Source organism: Gigantopelta aegis, chromosome 4 (assembly GCF_016097555.1).
Source record: "Gigantopelta aegis isolate Gae_Host chromosome 4, Gae_host_genome, whole genome shotgun sequence".
Taxonomy (NCBI): Eukaryota; Metazoa; Mollusca; class Gastropoda; order Neomphalida; family Peltospiridae; genus Gigantopelta; species Gigantopelta aegis.
In genome coordinates, this window is record NC_054702.1 from 69131400 (window position 1) to 69156457 (window position 25058).

At 35.8% G+C, this 25058-nt stretch overlaps 1 protein-coding gene across 1 annotated transcript in view; it reads right to left on the reverse strand.

The window, feature by feature from the left end:
- Window positions 1–21696, reverse strand: part of LOC121369961 (protein kinase C-binding protein NELL2-like) — a 39754-nt gene extending 18058 nt beyond the window's left edge. The window contains exons 1-2 of the mRNA XM_041495044.1: window positions 21600–21696; window positions 20712–20837 (exon numbers count right to left, since the gene is read on the reverse strand). Coding sequence (XP_041350978.1) covers window positions 20712–20837; window positions 21600–21696 — 223 coding nt within the window. The remainder of the gene's footprint in view (window positions 1–20711; window positions 20838–21599) is intronic.
- Window positions 21697–25058: the final 3362 nt, after the last annotated feature.

Genomic DNA, 25058 nt, shown 5'->3' on the forward strand with positions numbered 1-25058 from the left:
GCCCTTAAGAACTCGCTCTGGGTTGGAGCCGGTACCGGGCTGCGAACCCTGTACCTACCAGCCTGTAGTCTGATGGCTTAACCACTGCTCCGCCGAGGCCGGTATTTAAAAAATTATTATTATTTAATAACACACTCAACACATTTTATTTTACGGTTACAATGGTGTTACAATGGTGTTACCACTCACAAAATGACACTGTCAATATTAAAGAATGTTTTAAAAAAAGATAACGTATATCTTACTGAAAACTATATCCCTCTGGACACTGCATGCAGACAACAATGTCTTATTATTCTCAAGATGATACTGACAGTACATGTATTAGGCAAAGTTAAAGTTATAGTTTGTTTTGTTTAACAACACCATCATAGCACATTGATTTATTAAGCATTGGCCATTGGATGTCAAACATTTGGTAATTTTGACATAGTCATAGAGAGGAAACCTGCTACATTTTTTTTCCATTAATAGCCAGGGATCTTTTACATGCACCATCCCACAAACAGAATAGCACATACCACTGTCTTTGATATACCAGTCGTGGTGCACTGGTTTGAATGAGAAATAGCCCAATGGTCTCACCGAAGGGGATTCAATCCTAGATCGACCATACACCAAGTGTGCACTTTACCACTCAGCTACGTTATTAGGGAAAGTGAAAAAAAAAAAAAAAATGAAACAAATATTTTCTTGACAAACGTTATTAAACTTGATACCTGGACAATACATCATGACCCTGTCCATCATTTATGAACAATATTCTTCCTATTTTAAGACCGATTTCAAAGGTCTAAGTCTGGCGAAGTGACCGGTTCCTACAGTAATGTGGAAACGTAAACCCCCTCAAGTATCCATCCACGAGACCGGATCTTTCACATCAAAGGGACGGGCAATCCTGACATGGGACTGTACATCACCAGCTAATAAGAAAAGAAGATTCGAGTCTAGACACAGCTTCTCGATAATGTATCGGCTGGATCACCTACCTGATTCAATCACTGAGGATACAGGTAGAGGAAGCCGTGGTGATAGATAGTGATATACCAGCTATATAGCCACTGTCACGGACAGAGACAAGTCATGAAATAGTTATTATAGTTACAAGAATAAACAGATTTGACATTTACAGGTAATGGAGCTGATAATGGCATTTGTTAGATGATGATTCAGTTTTTATTTTTGAACATCAGAATAATATATTTTATGGATGGTTTTAATTCAAGTTTGTAATAATATATGTGGTTGTGAGAATAGTTTTAAACCGGCCTCAGTGGCACAGTGGTTAAGCCATCGAAATACAGATTGGTAAGTACAGGGTTCGCAGCCCGGTACCGGCTCCAACCCAGAGCGAGTTCTTAAGGGCTCAGTGGGTAGGTGTAAGGCCACTACACCCTCTTCTCTCTCACTAACCATTAACCAACTAACCCACTGTCGTGGACAGACAACCCAGATAGCTTAGGTGTGTGCCCAGAACAGCGTACTTGAACCTTAATTGGATATAAGCATGAAAATAAGTTGAAATGAATGAATGATAGTTTTAATTGAATCTTGACACTTACATCCTCTCCCCACCCCCAAAACATTTATTTGTTTATTAACTTATAATTATTTTTTAAAGTTCAAATGCACACGTCCCCACCCCAAAACGACATATATATATATTTTTTTGCCTAACTTATGATTCATAACTTAATTGTTAAATGACAAAGAATGGTACGTATCTGTCCACCATTTCATGATGATTAATCTATCCAGGCATTTCAGATATGAACAGAGCAACACACAGACAAGACAGAACTAATCAAAATATTTATCAAATAATAGTTCATGATAATGATAATGCTATAACTAGATCACATTTAACACTGTAAAAGTGAATACTGAATAGGTGAATGCATGGTTGGATGAATGGTTGGATGAATGGATGGATGGATGGAGGGATGGATGGAGGGAGGGAGGGAGGGATGGATGGATGGAGGGAGGGAGGGAGGGAGGGAGGGAGGGAGGGAGGGACGAACGAACAGATGGACGGACAGACAAACAGATGGACGGATCGACGAACAGATGGATGGATAGATGGATGGATGGATGGATGGATGGATGGATGGATGGATGGATGGATGGATGGATGGATGGATGGATGGATGGACGGATGGATGAACAGATGGATGGATAGATGGAATTAACCAAAAAATAAAGTATTGAATGAATGAATATTTGAGAACACTAGCACAAGCAACAAATAAGCTCTGTAAAAATCTTCTGTCTTAAAATGGAAGCTAAAACAGTCAATCTGTAATATTAGTATTCAATATAACTGTTACATAATAATGATATGCCATAAAGATGTTTAGGTATTTTAGATATATACTCTCTTCTGTACACATATATATGATTTTTAATGTGTAAATTGCAGAAATTTCCGCATAAAAGTGGTCTTTATAGACAGAATTGACCAAAAATATGTTTTTAAAATTCTCACTTTAAACTAATGGTTCCCTACACGTGTGTATTGCACGTCTGTGGTGTACCTGGTGTTCCTGTTTATCTTACACAGTACAAATTATCATCCCAATCTCCCATTCCTCCATAATTGTTCTACTTGTTTACATTATCATTATCAGCGTGATTATCTTGTTAGTGTTGTATATAATAAACACACTGCCCAGTTCACATGGCTACAACCACTCTATTACCATGCACAGATTCGCTGGCTGGGACCTACTTGATGTCCCATGCAGTTATACCAATGTGTGAGAATGACCAATACATTATAGGACTAGAAGTCATGATGGCCGCCCAGATGAGTGGTGGAAGCAGACTGCACATCGTTCAACTGGTCAGTTGTACTCGACATAAACAACAAACAGAGAACATTGGCAGGATTCTTAGAATGGAATCAAAGACACAGGCCGTTACCAGGTGCAAGGAAATTAATGGCAGCTCAGTCTCTGTAATTAACAGAAGGACTTTTGCAATTAAATGGACATACCAGAAGCAGCAGGGACACCAAGGAAAAGCACTGGGTGTGATGGAAGTGCCTGGGATTACCAACAGTCAAAATATCACATGGGCAATCCTTGTAATTAGTTGTGCTCATGCCTGGGTAATTTCCACCTTTAAAAGTATTGCTTCAGTGACCCACAGTTTATAATCTTTTCCTAATAATCTTAATGCAATTTTAAACAAAAGCTTCGCCACATATATTGTAGATAATCATGAGAGAACAGTACATGAGTATTCTCTTTATACAAGTTTATACTCCATGCACAGATTACTAGTATATTACGATATTATAGAACAATAGTACGAAACCGAATACTAAGTTTAACCTATTATTCGGAAAACACTTTTTCAGTTCTGTGCCTTGTGATCATGGGAACCCATTGGAAATTGTTTATATTATTTTCACTGAATAGTAGACATTAGTCGTACTTGATATAAATGAATGAATGAATGTTTAACGACACCCCAGCATGAAAAATACATCGGCTATTGGTTGTCAAACTATGGTAAAGGCAAAACATTGATGATCAACATCAATATAAAAAATTTTGGTCAAATAAAAACACAGTGTAAAGAACTGTGCAAAAATACAAATATCACAGAGATATAATAATCATGGAAAAACGAAAATATTCAGTTCCATGGTTTTACTGACATGCTATCGACACGGTACCAGAAACAATCATTACCGTAAAATCTGGAGACCTGCTCTTGGCAAAAAATCACTCAACAAATGAATAATATTCTAAATCTAGATTCTTAAAAGTCTGGTTTTCATTTCAGACCAATATTAAACATGCTTTTAAGTCTTCATTAATATATTTTCTTGTCCTGTTTTTTTTCAGTTCTTGATGACAAAACTAAGTCTTCCCAGATTGCACATAAATCAATTTTATGCACTTCTCCTTTTCTGTTAGTCTCATCTGACCACGCGTTTTGGTAACTAAAACAGCATTTTTACTGTTCCTCACACACTAATGGGCGTAGTTATGACCTGTTTCCTTACATTTCAGATCTGCCACACTTTTTGACCAGAACATTAAAACAGCACATTCCAAAAATACCTCAGACATGGATCCCTTCTTTGATTTCCACCATTACTGCAATTATTTGGTCAGGTGGAATTTAAACAAATGTACCAGGTGAAGCCGCTTTTACCAGAATCGTGATGAAGACTGCCATTGTGATAGTATTAGAAATGTGTGTACACTGAAACCGCTCAAGACTGGACCCTCTGTAAACCGGAATTCCCTCAAAACCGGATGTTTTACTTACAGAGTCCCTTTCTAAAAACCAGGACAGAACGTAACCTCTCTAAACTGGATCCCTCTTAAAACTGGACATTTGTCTTGGTCCAAAGGGTGTCCAGTTTAGAGGGGTTTCACTGTATTACCAATGCGTATAACGAGAATGACTGTGAATGACCGTGAATGTTTGGCCTGTGAGGCCATGCTACTGCAGGTACAGCAATAACTGTTTATGTACCAGAGGATGTCTTCTGCATGTGCAACCAGAAATGTTTAGATCAAGTGACCATTCAGCCATATTTATTTGGATGTTAAAACCATTTCTACTGTACATACAGACTCTAACTGCACCACCCTTTGGACTGTATGTAGTATCTACCATTATTGTTAATAATCATCTGAAAAATCTTCTGCAAGAGCAGCCAGAAATGTTTATAGCTATAGTGACCATTGGGCTGTGTTTGTTTGGATTTTGAAGTATTTCTACTGCATGCACAGGCTCCAATTGTACCACCCTTTGATTGCAGTTAGCACCGTTACTGTTAATAATGATCTGACATGTAGTTTAGATACTCGGTGAGGTCTTTGATCAGCACTTGATATAGTACACAGTTTGGATGTAGGTAAAGATTTACTGCAGTTCAATGGGTCAGCAGAAACTTATATGGAATAACAGTTCACAAGAACATGCTTTTTTTTTTTAAGGACGGGATGTAGCTGTTATTCCATACAGCGCACGCTCGACGCGCAGTCGGTCTGGGATCGATCCCTGTTTGTGGGCCCATTGGGCTATTTCTCATTCCAGCCAGTGTACCATGACTGTGGTATGTACTACCCTGTCTGTGGGATGGTGCATATAAAAGATCCCTTGCTGCTAATTGAAAAGAGTAACCTGTGAAGTGGTGACAGCAGGTTTCCTCTCTCATTATCTGTGTGGTCTATAACCATATGTTTGACTCCATATAACCGTAAATAAAATATGTTGAGTGCGTTGTTAAATAAAACATTTCTTTCTTTATCCGACGCCATATAACCGTAAATAAAATGTGTTGAGTGCGTTGTTAAATAAAACATTTCCTTCCTTCCTTCTATTACTTTTAAGAGTATACACTGAAGGGAAAAAACTGTTATAAAGAGTGTTGGAAAATCAATTAAAATTTAAAGTTCATATATGTTTGGGGGGTTTTAATATGGAATATAAAAAATGTTTATAAAAAATTTATACAAAATAATGAATAATTTAATTCAGCATTTTCTTTTATACACTTACTGATTGATTTATTTCATCAGTTTATAAATATGGTATAGGTTGACGAGTGGGAAACAGTGGAACATGCCAGTGTGGTATAGCATCCATGACTGCAGAACATTTCCTGCAACATTGTTCCACCTACCAGAATCAGAGAAAAGCAGTGTGGCCTTCAGATGAACCCCTGAAGGAGAAACTCTTTGGCCCCGTGGAGAATCTACGGAATACAGCAGCTTTTTTTCGAGCCACTGGGGTCCCTGTCTGAGTGTACGACCAAGAAGAAGAAGTATAGGTTGACAGGCAATGTATGTGTACTATAATTCTTATACATATAATACTGAAGCCAATGTTTTTATGAAACATGTATTGGTTAAATTCATTCATGGGTTGATTCATTCAGGTATTGATTCAATCATGGGTTGATTCATTCATTCACTGGCTCACCATTCATTCATTCATGCATTCATTCCATTCATTCATTCATTCATTCATTCATTCATTCATTCATTCATTCATTCATTCATTGCATTTATTCATTCATTCATTCATTCACAAAAGCTGCTGTTTTAACATGCGTTGAACTATTTAAAAAAGAAAACAAATGTGCTGACTGTTGCCCTATTCCCTAGTGTTCAATCACTGCATTATTTCCCACTGAATCTCAATCTTGTTAAGAAAAAACCTCTTTTATCACTGACATCTTGGTACATCCAAGATCACCACTTTCAAAGAGAGTTCTGCCTTTCTGAATAGCCCAAATTCTTTTATATATTAAACAGACACCGAATATCTGGTTACAGAACCACTGATTGCAATCAAGAATTTCTGGGACCTTTTAGATAGAAAATTATGCAATCAGGTTGTTTTGAAATTATACAGGTACTATATCTGCTGGCCTATTTGAATGGTAATCAGGTTATAAGATGGCCAGTTTTCTCTGTGTGAATGCTAAACAGACACTGTTTGACTGACAATTGTCTTGTGATTGTAACTGAAGAACTTTGTGAATGAGAGTTATCTGATCTTGATAATGAAAAGTGGCAACTTGATAGTTAGTTGCAGTTTGTAATGAAGTGCAGTACATGTTCCTTCAAAAATATAAAATGTCACATGCAAGCAGACTCACTTATTAAATTTAATTTTTAAATTCAACAAAATGTATAAATTTATATAATACGTGTATTATATTCTGTATATAATATTCTATAAAGCATTCAACAAAAATGTAATAAAAATTATTGTATTTTATAAGCATAAATTAAAATTTATAAAATATAACATTCTATAAAGAATTCTAATAAAAATTTTTTTTTTTTTAAATGTAGTATTTTAAGCAGAAAATATAATTTTTATTCATGTTAAATGCAGATGAAACAATACAAATTTATGTAGGTTAATCATGAACAGTATAAGGTAATGTGTGTGAAATGATATGTCTCAAAATAATCAACTAAAAAACATTTAATAAAACAAACAAAAATAGAAGTAAAATAAATAAACAATTAAAAAATCACTTTGTATTTAGTCTGGCAAAGATTTTTTCATGTTCTTCCTTTATAATCAGAAATGGGCCACATTTAAAAAAAAAACTGCTTAAAAATATATATATTTATAAATTAAATTACAATTACAATTAATAAATACACAGTACACTGTACTTTGATAGTCATCCAATTAACACATTTTTTGTGTGCCTATAAACTGCTAAACTTTTAGTTGACTAACACTGAACAGTAACATCCATCACAGAGTTGGTGGAATACTTCTGGACACCATATTAACGAGGGAAGAAATGCAAAAATAGACAACAGATCTGAAGTTGAAAGGCCTCGCTTGATTAAACACCTCACGGTACAATGTTTGAGACTGTGATGGATGTCCGAAGTAGATGAGGTATGTCCGGACCCATCAACATGCGTCAAACTGGCCACTCTTCTCAAGTCAGCTAGGAAAACAATGCCATAAATCTATCACCTACGCATAATATTGTTTTTACTTGGTGGAAAAAGTATGGACAAGTGGCATCAACGATACTGTACCATACTGTGTGGGACATCTTGGCCATGTGTGTGTGCTAAGAAGTCAGTGGCTACACTAATTAAAACAGCAGAATTAATGGCTGTTTGTAAAACTCAAAACAAAACTTACTGGTAAATTACCTGCTACATATAAGGTAGGCCTATGTCCATTCTGATGAAGATTGGATCTTAAATTCACTACATTCACAACTTTGATATATTAAGAAGACTTGTTTTTTGGGTTTTTTAGATCTGATGGAAATTGGATTTGAATTTGCTACATTCACAATCTTGCTATATTAAGAAGACTGTTGTTTTTGCTTTTTACATCTGATTTCAGTTAAACTGGCTGATATGCTGTCCTTGGAGTGGTGTTTGATGCATAAAAGTGTACAGAGTGTGTTAACAAACTATACAAATATTGTCTTTTTATAAAGACACAAACCTGATTCTCAGAAACAGATGGACAAAACAAAATACAAAATGAAATTTAAACTAAATTTAAGATTCAACATTTAGAAAAAGAAAATTATAAAAGATTTATTTATTAAACCTTTGTTTGTTTTTGTTTGCTAGTACATGTATTTGAAAAATATGACACATTGTAACATGGAAATTAATAGGCAGATCTGTAACTTTAGATTTCTTAAATAGCTACTTATTAGTCTCATGCATTCACAAAATCTAATATTCAAAGACCTAGAGATTTATTTCATTTTCTTTTCTATCATGGACTGTCTGTGCAGTTCTTTAATGCCAGACTCCAGTATTATATAAATATTTTATTAAACTAACATTTCAAAATAACCACATTTGAATCAACTGTCACTTCTTGGCTATAATTACTGTAAAAAAAACCTAATATGTTCCCAATGTGCTTCAACACAGCTTGTGTGAATTTTCAAAATTGTTTTCATATTTATAGAAAATCTTTACGTTACCTACTTAGTCGATTAAATGCACATGCATTTATCAAGACCTTTTCATATGGACATAGCATGTTCTCAAACAAACACAAAACAGCCAGTCAACAGGTACTAAGAGTCTATCTTTCTCACTGATACAAAAAAAAAAGTGATAAAAAAATCACTTTTGAACTGTATATATATATAAAAAAAGTCTCAAAACAAATCCGGAATAAAACTTGAAAGGCTGGCAAGGAAGGCTCTGTCAGGTAGAAAAGAGGTAGGAGAGATTGGTGTGTTGAGTGAGGGAATGCACACAGGTGCTGGGGAATGCACAGCCCCTGGCAGAGCTGACCAGATACACGGAGGGTTGAGGCAGGGAGGAGGAAGACAAATTGGAATGGACTGGAGGTGATTTATGCAAGACCCCCGCTCACTCAGCGGGAAGACACTGGGATATCACTGAACTGGTGAGGTCACAGAAGTAAGGCATCTCAGTCTTATTAGCACCAAATAGTTAAACATTCATGATCCCACATGCAGCAATCAACAATATTGATATATTTTGTAGTGTTATGTGGTATATTGTTTATAAAACGATGAAAGGAATATGTGTTTAATGACACCTCAGCACATTGGTTAATTGGTGTTGTTAATTATGTGTCGGATCTTGGGTTACATCTTGCTGTTTCTAAAAGTGCATTGAGGGAAATATTCCTCCATCAAAAAAACAAAACACTCAACTCTTCTTATTGACAAAGCTTCCCACCTAGCATTTTACTCTTATTAAACAGGATAACAATTGTACATAATAAAATGTTTGCTATTTGTTAAAGAAAAGGAATATTAGGTTTAATAAAAGCCCAACATTCAGCTGTAGATTCAGGGCTTTGTGAGGGGGTGGGCGCCAGACATGGTAAGATGTGTAAAGAAAAGGAATATTAGGTTTAATAAAAGCCCAACATTCAGCTGTAGATTCAGGGCTTTGTGAGGGGGTGGGCGCCAGACATGGTAAGATGTGTTAAAGAAAAGGAATATTAGGTTTAATAAAAGCCCAACATTCAGCTGTAGATTCAGGGCTTTGTGAGGGGGTGGGCGCCAGACATGGTAAGATGTGTTAAAGAAAAGGAATATTTGGTTTAATAAAAGCCCAACATTCAGCTGTAGATTCAGGGCTTTGTGAGGGGGTGGGCGCCAGACAGGGTAAGATGTGTTAAAGAAAAGGAATATTTGGTTTAATAAAAGCCCAACATTCAGCTGTAGATTCAGGGCTTTGTGAGGGGGTGGGCACCAGACATGGTAAGATGTGTTAAAGAAAAGGAATATTAGGTTTAATAAAAGCCTAACATTCAGCTGTAGATTCAGGGCTTTGTGAGGGGGTGGGCGCCAGACATGGTAAGATGTGTAAAGAAAAGGAATATTAGGTTTAATAAAAGCCTAAATTCAGCTGTAGATTCAGGGCTTTGTGAGGGGGTGGGCGCCAGACATGGTAAGATGTGTTAAAGAAAAGGAATATTAGGTTTAATAAAAGCCTAACATTCAGCTGTAGATTCAGGGCTTTGTGAGGGGGTGGGCGCCAGACATGGTAAGATGTGTTAAAGAAAAGGAATATTTGGTTTAATAAAAGCCCAACATTCAGTTGTAGATTCAGGGCTTTGTGAGGGGGTGGGCGCCAGACATGGTAAGATGTGTTTGAACAGGCTTTTATTTAAAACATTTTTTTTTACAATCTGTAGAAAAAAGGGGGCCTCAGCACATCCCACTGAACCTGGGGCTGACATTGTCAGTCAGTGGCTATTAATATAACATTTGTGACATTTAATTGGTCAGGAAAACGAGACATGGAATTAACCCAAAACTACCACCTGTCTTCTTACAGAAAATTGTATATAATTTATAATATATATGTTCCCACAAAGATGATAGTACATATACAGTCAAGTAGTACACATATACAGTGTACTACAATTGTTTTTATACTAACCAGTGCATCGTAACTGTTCAAAGGCCATGGTATGTGCTTTCCTGTCTGTGGGAAAGTACTAATAAAAGATCCCTTGCTGCATTAGAAAATATGTAGCAGGTTTCCTCTGATGACTACGTATCAGAATTACTAAATGTTTAACATCCAATAACTGGTGTTTTTAAACAAAACAAACTTTGTTATACCGTACTATTTGTCAAGTATTAATTAATCCAGAATTTGGTAGTGTTTAAAGTGTATCATTAAAGTGTAGCCCAATGGGCTATTTCTTGTTTCAGCCAGTGCACCATGACTAGTATATCAAAGGCTGTGGTATGTGATATCCTGTCGGAGGGATGGTGCACATAAATGATCCCTTGTTACTAATGGAAACAAATAGCATATTTCCTCTCTAAGACTATATGATAAAAATTACCAAATGTTTGACATCCAATAGCCGATGATTAATAAATCAATGTGCTCTAGTGGTGTTGCTAAACAAAACAAAATTTGGTTATACTATTTGTCAAGTACTAATTAAACCAGAATTTGGTGGGGTCTAAGGTGTATCATTAAAGTGTATCAATATAGTCAGTGCAAAATTACATATTAATTATTATGTTTATTTACCACTTAAAGTTTTCACAATTTTCAAAGATAGTGAGTAATATTACTAAAACTATTAAGCTTCTTCTCTTTTTAAAATCTTTCTTAACATAGGCGCCAGGAATATATAACAGTGATGGAGGTTTAATCAGTATTGTTTTGTCTATACCTGTGCAACACATTAAAAACATGTTTGTTTTGGGAATTACAAAACAATAAACACACCTGTTTGATTTTTCAATGCGAAAATAACTTATATCATGCTAACAGCTGTCCCAGCTTAAAATAGTGACTGAAAAATACCATGTGGAAAATATTTTTTCCATGAGTAGGTCAAAGATTTCAAGATGGCAAATTTATGAGGATGAGGTGTTTTTTTCCATATACCTGTATGGCTGTAACCCTTTAAAATTTTCTATCATTTTGAATTTAAAAAAAAAGAAAAAGAAAAAAAAGAAACACTCAAAACTGGTAGGATTGGCCATTGTATGAAGTTTCTAGTCATTTCACTTCAACAAATGTTGTACATAACTTTCATGCAAAAAATCACCCAATAGCTGATGTGTATTTTTGTGCTTTGGTGTCATTAAACATTCCTTCTTCCTTCCTTCATTCCTTCCTTCCTTCCTTCATTCATTCACTCATTAATTAATTAATTCATTCATTCATTCATTCATTCATTCATTCATTCATTCATTCATTCATTCAATCATTCATTCATTCATTCATTCATTCACTCATTCATTCTTCATCCATTTATTCATTGCAAAAAATCAACATATGACCACTTTCATTTTGAGTTATTCACTTTTATGCCAGAGTACCACTTCAGTTTGCTGTTATATCAATAGAAAATGTCATGTTTTTTATCAAATATGATTTATATCTCATCTCGTGAAGTTTGCAATCATATCACACTCGTCGCTCAAGTGCGACTCGTGAGATATGATTGCAAACTTCATGAGATGAGATATAAATCATATTTGACAAAAAACATGAAATTTTCTATTTATTATATAACTTTTAGCAATTTACCTTTATTTTTAAAATGCCAGCAGCAAAATAGTTCTGGCTTTCTTATAAAGATAACACTTTCTACAGTGACGATAACACATTTTAGAGTGAAATAATTTGGAATTGTTTAAATTCCACCCAGAATTGAGTTTAAAGTTTTTAAAGCACTTTGATTTCTATGCAAAGTTTTAAAATATACCTAGCTTGATATCAGTATTGTATTATATTTTTCCCACAGCTCTTTACTCTGTGGTCTCACATAATTGTATAAATAATATTTTCATATACATGTACTTACCTTTCTGACACCTAATAGCTGATATGTATTTTTGTGCTGGGGTGTCATTAAACATTCATTCATTCATTCATTCTAAAATGTGTTATCATCACTGAGTGACTAATAACATTTTTATTTCACTGATATTTTAAGATATTTTGCTAAATGTTATATAATAAATGGCACCATACCACTTGCACAGTAAAATGACAAGTAACTTGAAACCAAATACAACAGAGGTCAACCTACTTGTAATCATCAAATAACGATTTGAAAAGGCATTTCATTATTTATTTATTTTTTTAATGAGGAACTATTTCCTAAACTGGACTATATGCCATTCATAAACATACTTAAGGGGCCGTCCATAATTTTCAACATTTTTACGAGCGTACAAACCATACACTTCTGAACCCCCCCTCCCCCCTAAAAGTGTACATCCCCAAATGAAAAATGTTGATTGACATTTTTCATTTTCAAAAAAAGTGTATGCTGGCCCCTTAACACATCCCCCCCCCCCCCCACGTATGGTTTGTATGCTCGTGAAAATGTTGAAAATTATGGATGGCCCCTAAGTCAATGTATGTTACTTATATATGTACTTTAAGTATGCATTTAGGTAACATACATTGACTTAAGTATGTTTATGAATACAGAACCTAGAGGTGTTATAAGTACTTGCATGTACATGTATTATAACATAAGTATGTATGTACATGAGTATATACACTACAAGAATTATACACCAAGGTGTTATAACAGCTGTGACATGTGTAGGCCACGGGTGAGATAACTCTGACACGGTTCTAACCTAGATCTGTAGACCAAGTGGAATATCCTCTAATACGGGATGACAATACTGACTTGCTGGAACAGCTGCACCATGGGATGACTGACCCTCCCAGTGCATCCATCTTGAACGGTCTGTGTCTCTACACAACAAGCAACTCCTACATTAACACTTGGCCAGCATGTTAGACTTATTGTTTGTTTACACAGATCAGACTTGCCATGAAAACATTCAGGGCAAAACCTGTTCAGAACCTGTCCATGGCAGAAGTAAAATATCCTAAATCTTGTTAACCAGTATTATATACAGATAATTATTGAGTTACCAGCTATCAAATTTATGTCGCAAGTGAAATAATTTTTACTTGTCATGAGCTTTAGTGAGTAACAAATGAAAATTATTTCATGAGGAATATAAATTTGATAATAACTGGTACCGAGTTTGTTATTCTATTTATTACCTCAGCTATTGCTTCTATCTAAAAACCCTTAATTTTCAATTTCTATACATACAGAAATGAAGTATACCACTCTACATACTGTTGTGAGTATTGCTATAACTTCATATTTTATTCATGTTCACAGATATGGTAATTAAAAAACAAAACAAATTAAAACTCTATTTATTCTGTTTAAAACATCTGTAATGAAATGTATTAAAATAACATTTTATTGAAATTTAAAGATAAAATTGAGACATGTAAATGCAACCTCTTTGAACTTTGTGACATCACTGTGCATGTTTGCCAAATCGTCATGATGTCATATCAGCACTGACAAAGTGATTGGTTTGTAAGTGCCAAATTGTCCAATAATATTGCATGTCACTGAGAATTTTTATTTTTTATTTCCCCAGTTATGAGTGCCTGCTGGGGTAATAAAATAAGATTTATTTCAGTGTGGGATATAGGTTAGTCGGTAGAGCACTCACAAGAGATGCTTTGGTCATAGGATAAATCCTTTAGTGGATCAATTCTCTGACTGGATTTTTCCCATCGCAACCAGTGCCACACAACTGGTATATATATATCAAAGACTGTGGTATGTTCTGTCTTCTCTGTGATGAAAATGTTTCAGGCCAGCTCATTTTACCCAAAATTCCCCATCATTTTTGCCTAAATTTGAAGATTCTTTTCCTTCCCTTTTCCTTCAACTTATTTTTGTGCTTATATCCAGTTAAGGTTCAAACATGCTGTCCTGGGCCCCGATCCATGAAGCGATCTTAGCTCTAAGATCACCTTAAGTGCCTAATGTAGTTAGTGCTAAGATTGCTTCATGGAACAGGGGCCCTGTATGTAGTGGTCACAGACCTCAGTAATCTGGGCTGTCTGTCCAGAACACTGGGTTAGTGCTTAGTTGTTGATGGTTAGTCAGAGAGAGGTCTGTATAGTGGCCTTACACCTACCCACTGAAGGAAGGAAATGTTTAATTTAACAATGCACTCAACACATTTTATTTACGGTTATATAATGTTGGACATATGGTTAAGGACCACACAGATATTGAGAGAGGAAACCCACTGTCGCCACTTTATGGGCTACTCTTTTTGATTAGCAGCAAAGGATCTTTTATATGCACCATCCCACAGACAGAATAACACATACCATGATCTTTGAAATACCAGTCGTGGTGTACTGGCTGGAGCAAGCTATAGCCCAATGGGCCAATCGACGGGGATCGATCCCAGACCAACTGTGCATCAAGCGAATGCTTTACTACTGGGCTACGTCCCGCCCCTCCTACCCACTGAGTCATTAAACTTGCTGTGGATGGGAGTTTGTACCAGGAACCGAACCCAGTACCTACCAGCCTTAAGTCTGATGGCTTAACCACTATACACCACCAAAGCCAGCGGAAGATTTTTTTTACAGCTTTTTCACTTATGAATGTGCTGGGATGTGTTAAACTGGTACACATTCTTTTCCTTTCTGTTTTCTTAATTTCATTTCCATTCCTGTCCTGTACTAATTCTCCTCGGTGTACTTTAAAGTTCCAACTGCCTGTTGACTAATAATGACTAATCACATATTCATTTTCGTGAAGTCACATCTGTTATTCCAAAACACACACACACACACACACCAAAAAAACAACCCCCAGCCATACATAAAAGTGTATAATCAAATTTCTACTACTACATCCCGCCCATAAGGAATCCTTGGAAATAGCCATTACAAACAAGAAGTGAAAGCAAGGAGTCAGACTATGATGTAATAATCTTGTTTGCACATTCAGTGATAGAGTGAGCACCAAGATACATGGCTATTTTCAGCCTCAGTTGAATGATGGTATTATCTAAACCACATAATCTGGATATTGTCACTTTGAAAATAAAATAAAATAAAATAAACTTGTAGTCATCTTTCAGGTTAGTGGTAAAAAGAGTCCTAGAGGTTTTTCTACAAAAAAAAAGAAGGAAAAAAAAGAAAGAAAAAAAAGAAGAAAAAAAAAGAAAGGAAAAAAAGAAAAAAAAAGAAATCTATTTAATTTCACAGAGTAATAGAATATATACATGTTGGTGCCCACACCTTAAACTTTACATAAACAATTGATATGTGTTAAGTGGGGTCATCCACTATATGTAAAACTGTGCATTACATATCCCTCTTTGAAGATTACTGGGAAACTTTGATATTGAATTGTAATGCACTTATAAAATAAATAAATTCACATGAACGTCAAGATGCTTCGAGATTAGAGATAATGTTCTTTTTTGTTTTACATCAAAAAAAAATAAAAAAATAAATGTTGATTTTTTTATACTGAAAGCAAGTCAAATTATTTATTACTCGTGGCAAACCATGAAAAATTCTAAGCAGAATCAAAAGTTGTTTTTATGTTCACATCTGTCTGTTTGAATATAGTTATACTGCTTGTGCTTTCCATTACTTACTTTCTGTAAGATGCGGAGTCCATTTTTTTTTTTCTTTAGACATCTAACTAATGAAGACAAAACACACAGACAGGCTTTGATGGGGAAAAACCCTGTATTCCGAGATGAACTGTATGTCAATCACTAAATGCTACTGACAAGCAATCTAAGCATCACACACAAGATCACTTAGGTACAAAAAGGTAATGAACTACAGAGCAAGCAGGGAACTGACCCTTCTAGTATAGGGTGAGACGTAGCCAAGTGGTGAAGTGCTCCATTGATGTGTGGTCGGTTTGCGACCGATCCCCGTCAGTGGGCCCATGCGTTGGGCCTTTTCTCACTCCAGCCAGTACATCATGACTGGTACATCAAATGTTGTGGTATGTGCTATCCTGTCTATGGGATGGTGCATATAAAAGATCCCTTGCTGCTAATCGAAAAGAGTAGCCCATGAAGTGGCGACAGTGGGTTTCCTTCTTCAATATCTGTGTGGTCCTTAACCATATGTCCGACATCATATAACCCGTAAATGAAATGTGTTGAGTGCGTCATTAAATAAAACATGTCCTTCCTTCCAGTGTATAAAAATGGGTGTGGAAATGTATGGGGAAAGGGAAGCACAGCTGGTAAAAAATATGAACATTTGGCCAAATAATTTATTTTAACTGATAGTGAAATGTTATCCCATGATTTTTTTTTACAGTCAATTTTAAATGTATGTATAACATTTTAAAATTTAAATTTATAACAAATATGCATTCAACTCCATTAAAGCAGCCATTTCTGTTATACAATTACCTGTTGTAAGCGGCCAGCTTAGAAGTCTCCACAATCATCTAATACAATACCATATTGATCTGTATTGATCAGCCATCTGTTTCAACAGGTCAGCTTAATGTATTACCACATCACCTAATACAGTACAATTGTCCTGTATAAGTGGAAATTTATGTTTAGAGGTCACATTTTGATACTCCCAGGTGTCTGCTTGAAACAGACTTAGATGTGTTTACTTTTTTATTCACTCTAGGTTTCACCTCTGTCCTTCTGTCTGTCCATCCACCTGTCTGTCTGTCTGTCCGTCTGTCCCACATAAAGGTTTCCAAACTTGTTTTTTTTAATAATGGCTCAAAATGTTGAGCTGAAATTTTGTACATAGCTTTATTATGTACTGTTACAGATCAAGATTGACTTCCATGGTGATTTACTGATAGCACTGCTAGAGCATTTCATACCCCATACTATTCCCAACAAATTTCTGTTTCTCCTAAGTTCAAGGGCCGTAGCTTTATGGGCTAATTGCAATGAAAGTCAAACTTGATTTGTAACAGTACATAATAAAGCTATATACAAAATCAACTCAATATCTTGAGGTACTTTTTAGTAAATTTTTGTATCTCAAACATTTAAGGGCCATAACTCTGTGAAAAATAAGTAAATTGCCATGAAAGTCAAACTTGATCTGTAACAGAACATAATAAAGCCATACAGAAAATTTCAGCTCAATATCTGGAGGCATTGCAAAAACTCTGGAAAACTGTATGTGGGATAAGCAGACAGATGGACAGACTGACAGGCAGAAGGATGGTGACAAAACCTACACTCCCCTCTGGTTGGACCTTTTGTAATGTCAGGGTGGAGCACTGAGACACCTGCACCCTTGATCCCCCTGCTAAGTTTGACACCGAAGGGTTCAAATTTAAAATACAGTTTAAGGAAAGATCTATCAGACTTTGTGGGGATTGCTTGTGTTTGTTTGTTTGTTTTTTGTTTGTTTTGGGTTTTTTTGTTGTTGTTGTTGTTGTTGTTGTTGTTGTTGCTTTTAAAATAGTCCGGTTTACATAGAGGACCGGTTTAGACAGAGTTCATCCAGAATTATGGTTCTTGAATGATCGACAACTCGCGATTAACAATGACATTTGAACCCAAGGATGGTTGGAAAACAGTCATACAAACCAGACTTGCAATCGATTATTTCGCAGACATAAAAATATACTTAAAGGGACACTTCTGAGTTTGTTGCAATTTTTAAGATGTTATCGACTAACAGACTTTTTAACGATTGTAATTACAAATCAAATATATTTTTCTGCATAAAATATTAGATGGCTGCATATTAAACGTATTTCTGGTTGTTCTAATATTTGTACTAGGTTAAATTTCATTTTATTTCCTAAAACATTATTAAATTTATTCGTACGTACGAAATTATTTGAATACAAAATCCAGATCTAACGGCCTACCGCAATAAAAGTAAACTTCAAACGAGTGCGATTACATTTTGTATTTGATCTTGCGACGGCGTCCTGATTATTTGGCAACTGACGATCATTGTTCAACTAATTAAGCAGCCTGTTGTTCAGTCAAATCCCAATCCGATGTAGACAGAGATAATTAATGTATGAACGCTTCTTTCGTTCTTGATTTTTGATCCGGAGTCCAGAGTAGACAGAGTACGGATTAGGCAGAGATTTATACCTAAGAGATAAACGGTAGCTGGACGGGACTTTAGAAATGGACCGGTTTACGCAGAGATCCGGATTACACAGAATCCAGTTTAGACAGAGTCCACTGTATATATATATATTTATTACCCATATGGGCTAAAATATACGGGGTAATATTTTATCGATCTCTGCACAGTGTGCAGATTGCTTCTACAGCCACTGATTGGCTGGCTTAAAAATCACGACGTTTGGTTGGTTGCTTGCTATGGCCGGAACTTCACTTTCATTCATATAATGTTTCCATTCATGAGTCAGATTACACATACGTTATACGATCTACACAGATTTACAAAATAAAATGGACTCATTTGTTTCGTAAACATGAAATGGTATATTTTCATAAGCAGCGGCTTTAGTAATATATAAAAATAATTATTTTCAAATGCAAATACAGTTGTATTATTTTGTACTGTAAACATTTGGCTGTAAAAAGAACGTCGTTAATGTTATGACGTCACTTACATTACGTCATGTATTGCACGTAAGATTATATGACGTAATGGCAGATGGCTTTGTTGTAGACTGCAGAGGAATTTTTACATTAAAAATCAGTTAAAATTGACAATGGGTAATAAAGAGAATAACCAACTCGCTACGAGGAGTTACGAATTATCTGTCCCTCGTAAATGAATGTTGTAAAACCCTCGCCAAAGGCTCGGGTTTACAACATTCATCCACTCGGGACAGATAATTTGTTAATTTTTTTAATTTTTTTCCCCCAACAGGTAAGTCATTCTTGCTACAAATATATTGATATTTTTATCCCAGAAAACCTGTCTGCTCCCGATTGAGCCAGTACCAAATGACTGTGAGCTTTAGCCATTGGTCCCAGACACAAACAAAGCTAAACCAGTTGACTGCTGTCTGATAGGAACCATCACAAAGTGATCAGTGCAGGCAGCCACTTGCGCCATCAATCACAGAACATCTAACAAGTGGTAATACTCTCCATACAGCTAGCTCCCATATCTTTCAGTTTCCTGTGCTGTATGTCTTTCACCAGACTTGGACTGTCTAGAAAATATTACCTGCTCATTGCTGGCTTCACAAATAGAATATTATAAATGAGTATTCCATTATGGTGAAATGTAAATGTGAAAATATTTGTTTGTTTGTTTGTTTGTTTGTTTGTTTGTTTGTTTGTTTATTTATTTATTTATTTATAATTATATCTATCTGTCTGTCTGTCTATCTGTCTGTCACAAACAATAGCTAAGAAATATTTCAGTAAAATTACAAAGTCAATTTGAGATAATGAAATGATTGCTTATATTCTGCAGTATTTACATTTGACAGCCCCATTGTTTGATAAATGTTTGTCATTAACTGACCTTCGGTAGACAGAACCTAAGGCCAAATAATAATAATCCCCGATAATTAATGGACTAAGGTGGGTAAAACAAGGTCCTTACTGATATGGTGCCGCTTTTAAAAAACTATGCCACTGGTGGGACAGGATATGTTTAGTTTGTTGTGAACACCTGGTATGATCACTGTTATCAGTCATTCATTAGTCAAAACTAAACCCCTTTGCCTTTGTATTGTGCTGAAATACAACCTTGAGTGTGGTAACAGTTTTGTTATACAGACTTATTACCTATACAGTTTAAAATATCTTGGTTAATATCAAAGTGATATTTCACCCCAGTGTACTCGCTTTGACTTGCACTTAATTTTACATCTGATACAGGGATGAAAACCTAGACCATGAAGCCTTGAAATAGTGCTGCTGTGATAAGAGACAATTTTATAAAAGTTATTTTGGAGGTCTTTTACAAGCCCCATTAATTTGTAATATTAATGTAACAGATAAACCAACCTCCACTGAGGGGATTCGAAACACAGACTCTAATATAATAGTGTAATACCAACAGAGCTAAAATGGAAATTCACACTAGCTACTGTCAGTAGAAGCACTTTAAAACAACACTACTACATACCCCCCTGTTAAGTGAAGCTACGTCCCAGAGCTGTGGGCCATAGGCAGTTAAATTGTTATGGATCTTCACTGGGTTAATAACCATTATAATTGTATTCTTGTGTAAAGCACACACACTATGTGGATTCAAAATGTAACAAAACAACAAAATCAAAGTCCACTGTTGGAATTAGAACCACTGACTCTCAGTACAAGAGTCCAGTGATCTACCAACTGAGTTAATAGGTAAATTCCCACTAGCTACTGCCAGTAGGAGCAGTTTATACCAACACTCCTTCATTAACACCATCACAAAGACAACACATATACTCACGTTTGCATGATGTCTGACCATCCCCTTCATAGCCCTCCTTGCACCGGCAGATGTAACTGCCCCGTGTGTTCACACATTCCGCTATTGATAAACAGTGGTGTTCTCCTTCCAGGCATTCATCCACCTCTGTAACACAAGATTAATCAGTGAAAGCATGATACATTCAATGTCAGACAATATCCCAAACAATGCTCAAAGAGTCTATTGTCTTGATGATAACTGTTTCCATCTTCATCATGTAGCGATGATAGTTTCTGTATCTTCATTACTATAGTCTGATGAGCATACCATTACTATAGTCTGATGTGCATACCATTACTATAGTCTGATGAGCATACCATTACTATAGTCTGATGAGCATACCATTACTATAGTCTGATGTGCATACCATTACTATAGTCTGATGAGCATACCATTACTATAGTCTGATGAGCATACCATTACTATAGTCTGATGAGCATACCATTACTATAGTCTGATGAGCATACCATTACTATAGTCTGATGAGCATACCATTACTATAGTCTGATGAGCATACCATTACTATAGTCTGATGAGCATACCATTACTATAGTCTGATGAGCATACCATTACTATAGTCTGATGAGCATACCATTACTATAGTCTGATGAGCATACCATTACTATAGTCTGATGAGCATACCATTACTATAGTCTGATGTGCATACCATTACTATAGTCTGATGTGCATACCATTACTATAGTCTGATGAGCATACCATTACTATAGTCTGATGAGCATACCATTACTATAGTCTGATGAGCATACCATTACTATAGTCTGATGAGCATACCATTACTATAGTCTGATGAGCATACCATTACTATAGTCTGATGTGCATACCATTACTATAGTCTGATGAGCATACCATTACTATAGTCTGATGAGCGTACCATTACTATAGTCTGATAAGCATACCCAGCGAGGCTCTTGGTTGGAGATTGTTCCATGCAGTGCATGGCCATCACACTTCTATCAATGTATGACCAAAGTAATAAACTATATTCATGTAGTATGGGAGAAATAATCAGCACATGGAGATGTTTTGCATTTATCTCTTCAGAAAACATCTTGTCAAAATATATGTAGGTCAATTGTGAGATATTTAGAAGATTTCTTGTATTGGAGTCGTGCCTTTTATTGTTTGTGACAGAATGCAGCATGGTGGTTGAGCACTAGACTGAACTGTGATGGTCATAGAACTAAGAATTGATTAATTATCTTCAGTGGAACTGTTATTTGTTTTTCTGTCCCAGCCAGTGTGATGACTATGATTTCAGGATATACTACATGTATTTTAAAATCTTGAAAAGTCTGTTCACTTGAATTTTACATGTACCTAGGTAACCAATTGTTCAGTTATGTGAATTATAATAACATAACTTATTATCCATTTGGTTCAACACAACCAAGTTAGTAAAAATCATATGAAGAACACATGTAATAATTAAGTGTAATGACGTAATTTTGGAAAGTGACGTCGTAACATGACGTTGCTTTCCCAGTCCTAGCTCAGACTGTGCCTGTGAAATATGACATCATTTCGTCATCTCCTTCTAGCTGTGGATGAAACATTTTGAGACAGCCCTTGTTATACATAAAAAATAGCAATAAAATTTGGATAATAAAGAAATTATTACACTTGCGTGTTAATCATGTACGTATACTGCTCGGGCAATACAAAAACCGGACACTTGTTTTGTAAAATCAGTATGACACACAAGCTTGTATAATAATCTCTATATACTTGTACAGTGGTTCTGTACTACATTCAAAAAGTATTTTAAACAAAATGATATGCAATAAGGTATTTTTATGTGCTGTCCATTAAGTGTCCAAAACATTGTTTACAACCAAACTGTCTGCCCTGGATTGGGCCCCTGGCTTCCCAGAGACCAAATCCTGGGGAGGACATGCTCGAAACCTTCGTGGTATATGAGCATGCTAAAGTATTATGCATGCACAACCAAATTGGAATACATGAATTTTATAAGACATGAATACTAACAGTTCACCACATAACAGAATGGGGATATGGATGAATTTAAAGTTGGGTAATTGACACACAAACAGAACAGTCGTTAGGATGAAATATTGTGCCACAGATTTGTTCCTGGTTTAAGTTAGCATGGTCTCTGAAAATAACAATGCCCTGTTATATACATAAACAATAAAAACATTTTAAAACTCGGAACATTCTCAAAAGACTCTCATCTTATATGGATGTTGTCTAGATGAAATTATTTTTTTTATATATATTATGTAAATCTGCATAATATAAAACTATATTTAATTTTTTTATTATAAACAAAATTAAAAATAAATTCTGCAAGGTGTAGTTGAACAGTCTGTAAAATTTAATATATATTTGGTGCAAAATCCATTAAAAAAATCCCCAATTTAAAAAATGGGACTAAAAAAAACGTTTTGCATATGATGTTACAATCAGAATGTTTTGACTGTCTCTTAAGTATATATATATTTTTTCATTTCATGAAACACATCAAGTCAGAGTAAACAGTTCAAGGTAAAACATTTCTTTCTGCAGTTTGCGTCTTCGTCTGCTGGCACGTACTCTGTCTATCACAGCGCTGGAACACTTGGATGACTGCCACAAAAATGGGTGGGGTGCTTGCATTTCTTCACCTCTCAAAATCATTACAACAGTTTTGTGAACCTGAACACACACAGATTTGACAAGAATGTCTTATTTACTGCACAACATGTGTTGCTAACAGTTTTCAAACAGTTAAATTTTCATTATGTTTTGTCGTGATTTATCTTTTTAGTTTTACACCCAAATGAGCAGAATCTAGACATAGTGCTGTTAACTTGATGAAAGATTCAGCAATGTGGATCGTGTGATTAAATATACAAATATCCTGTAATATCCTATCATTAACTATAGAAATATCCTGCAATACGTAGCTATTCTGTCATTAACGATGGAAATATCCCATATTACATAGCTATCCTATTATATGTATTAACAACAGAATCATCCTGTAATAGATATTTGTTAATGAAACTGTTATGAAGTTAGTGATTTTGTTTTTGATAAAGGACAGTTAATTTATCCATCTATACATCCATCCATCCACCCACCCAAACCCATCCATCCATCCATCCATCCATCCATCCACCCACTCATCCATCCATCCATCCATCCATCCATCCATCCACCCACCCATCCATCCATCCATCAAGCCACCCACAAAAACACCCACCCATCCATCCATCAAATCATCCACCCATCCATCAAGCCACCCACAAAACACCAACCCATCCATCAAGCCACCCATCCACCCACCCATCCATCAAGCCACCTACAAAAACACCTACCCACCCACCCATCCATCCATCCACCCATAAATCCATGCATCCAGCCACCCACCAAGGTAAACATGAAGTTCATTTATTTATCTGTTAATCTATTAAGCCATCCACAAAAACACCTAGCCATTCATTCATCCATCCACCAATAAATCCATGCATCCACCCACCCATAAATCCATGCATCCACCCATCCATTTAGGCAAATTAGACCTTGATCTATAGTTAAAGACCTAGATAGCAGTGAACTGACTTACTTGTGAGAGTAACAAACCTGACTTTCATCAGTTAAAGACCTAGATAGCAGTGAACTGACTTACTTGTGAGAGTAACAAACCTGACTTTCATCAGTTAAAGACCTAGATAGCAGTGAACTGACTTACTTGTGAGAGTAACAAACCTGACTTTCATCAGTTAAAGACCTAGATAGCAGTGAACTGACTTACTTGTGAGAGTAACAAACCTGACTTTCATCAGTTAAAGACCTAGATAGCAGTGCAGTGAACTGACTTACTTGTGAGAGTAACAAACCTGACTTTCATCAGTTAAAGACCTAGATAGCAGTGAACTGACTTACTTGTGAGAGTAACAAACCTGACTTTCATCAGTTAAAGACCTAGATAGCAGTGAACTGACTTACTTGTGAGAGTAACAAACCTGACTTTCATCAGTTAAAGACCTAGATAGCAGTGAACTGACTTACTTGTGAGAGTAACAAACCTGACTTTCATCAGTTAAAGACCTAGATAGCAGTGAACTGACTTACTTGTGAGAGTAACAAACCTGACTTTCATCAGTTCTGAGGAGGACCTTTACTTGCACTCTCCCAGACAGAACACCACATACAAAGGCCAACTGTGGAACAAGGAGAAACTACCAATGGGAATTGATCCCATGACCTCTGGTACCTCAGGTGAATGCCCTACCACTGAGGTAAATCCCAATTCTAATGCAAAGGATATACAATGAAACCCCTTTAAACCAGACACCCAGG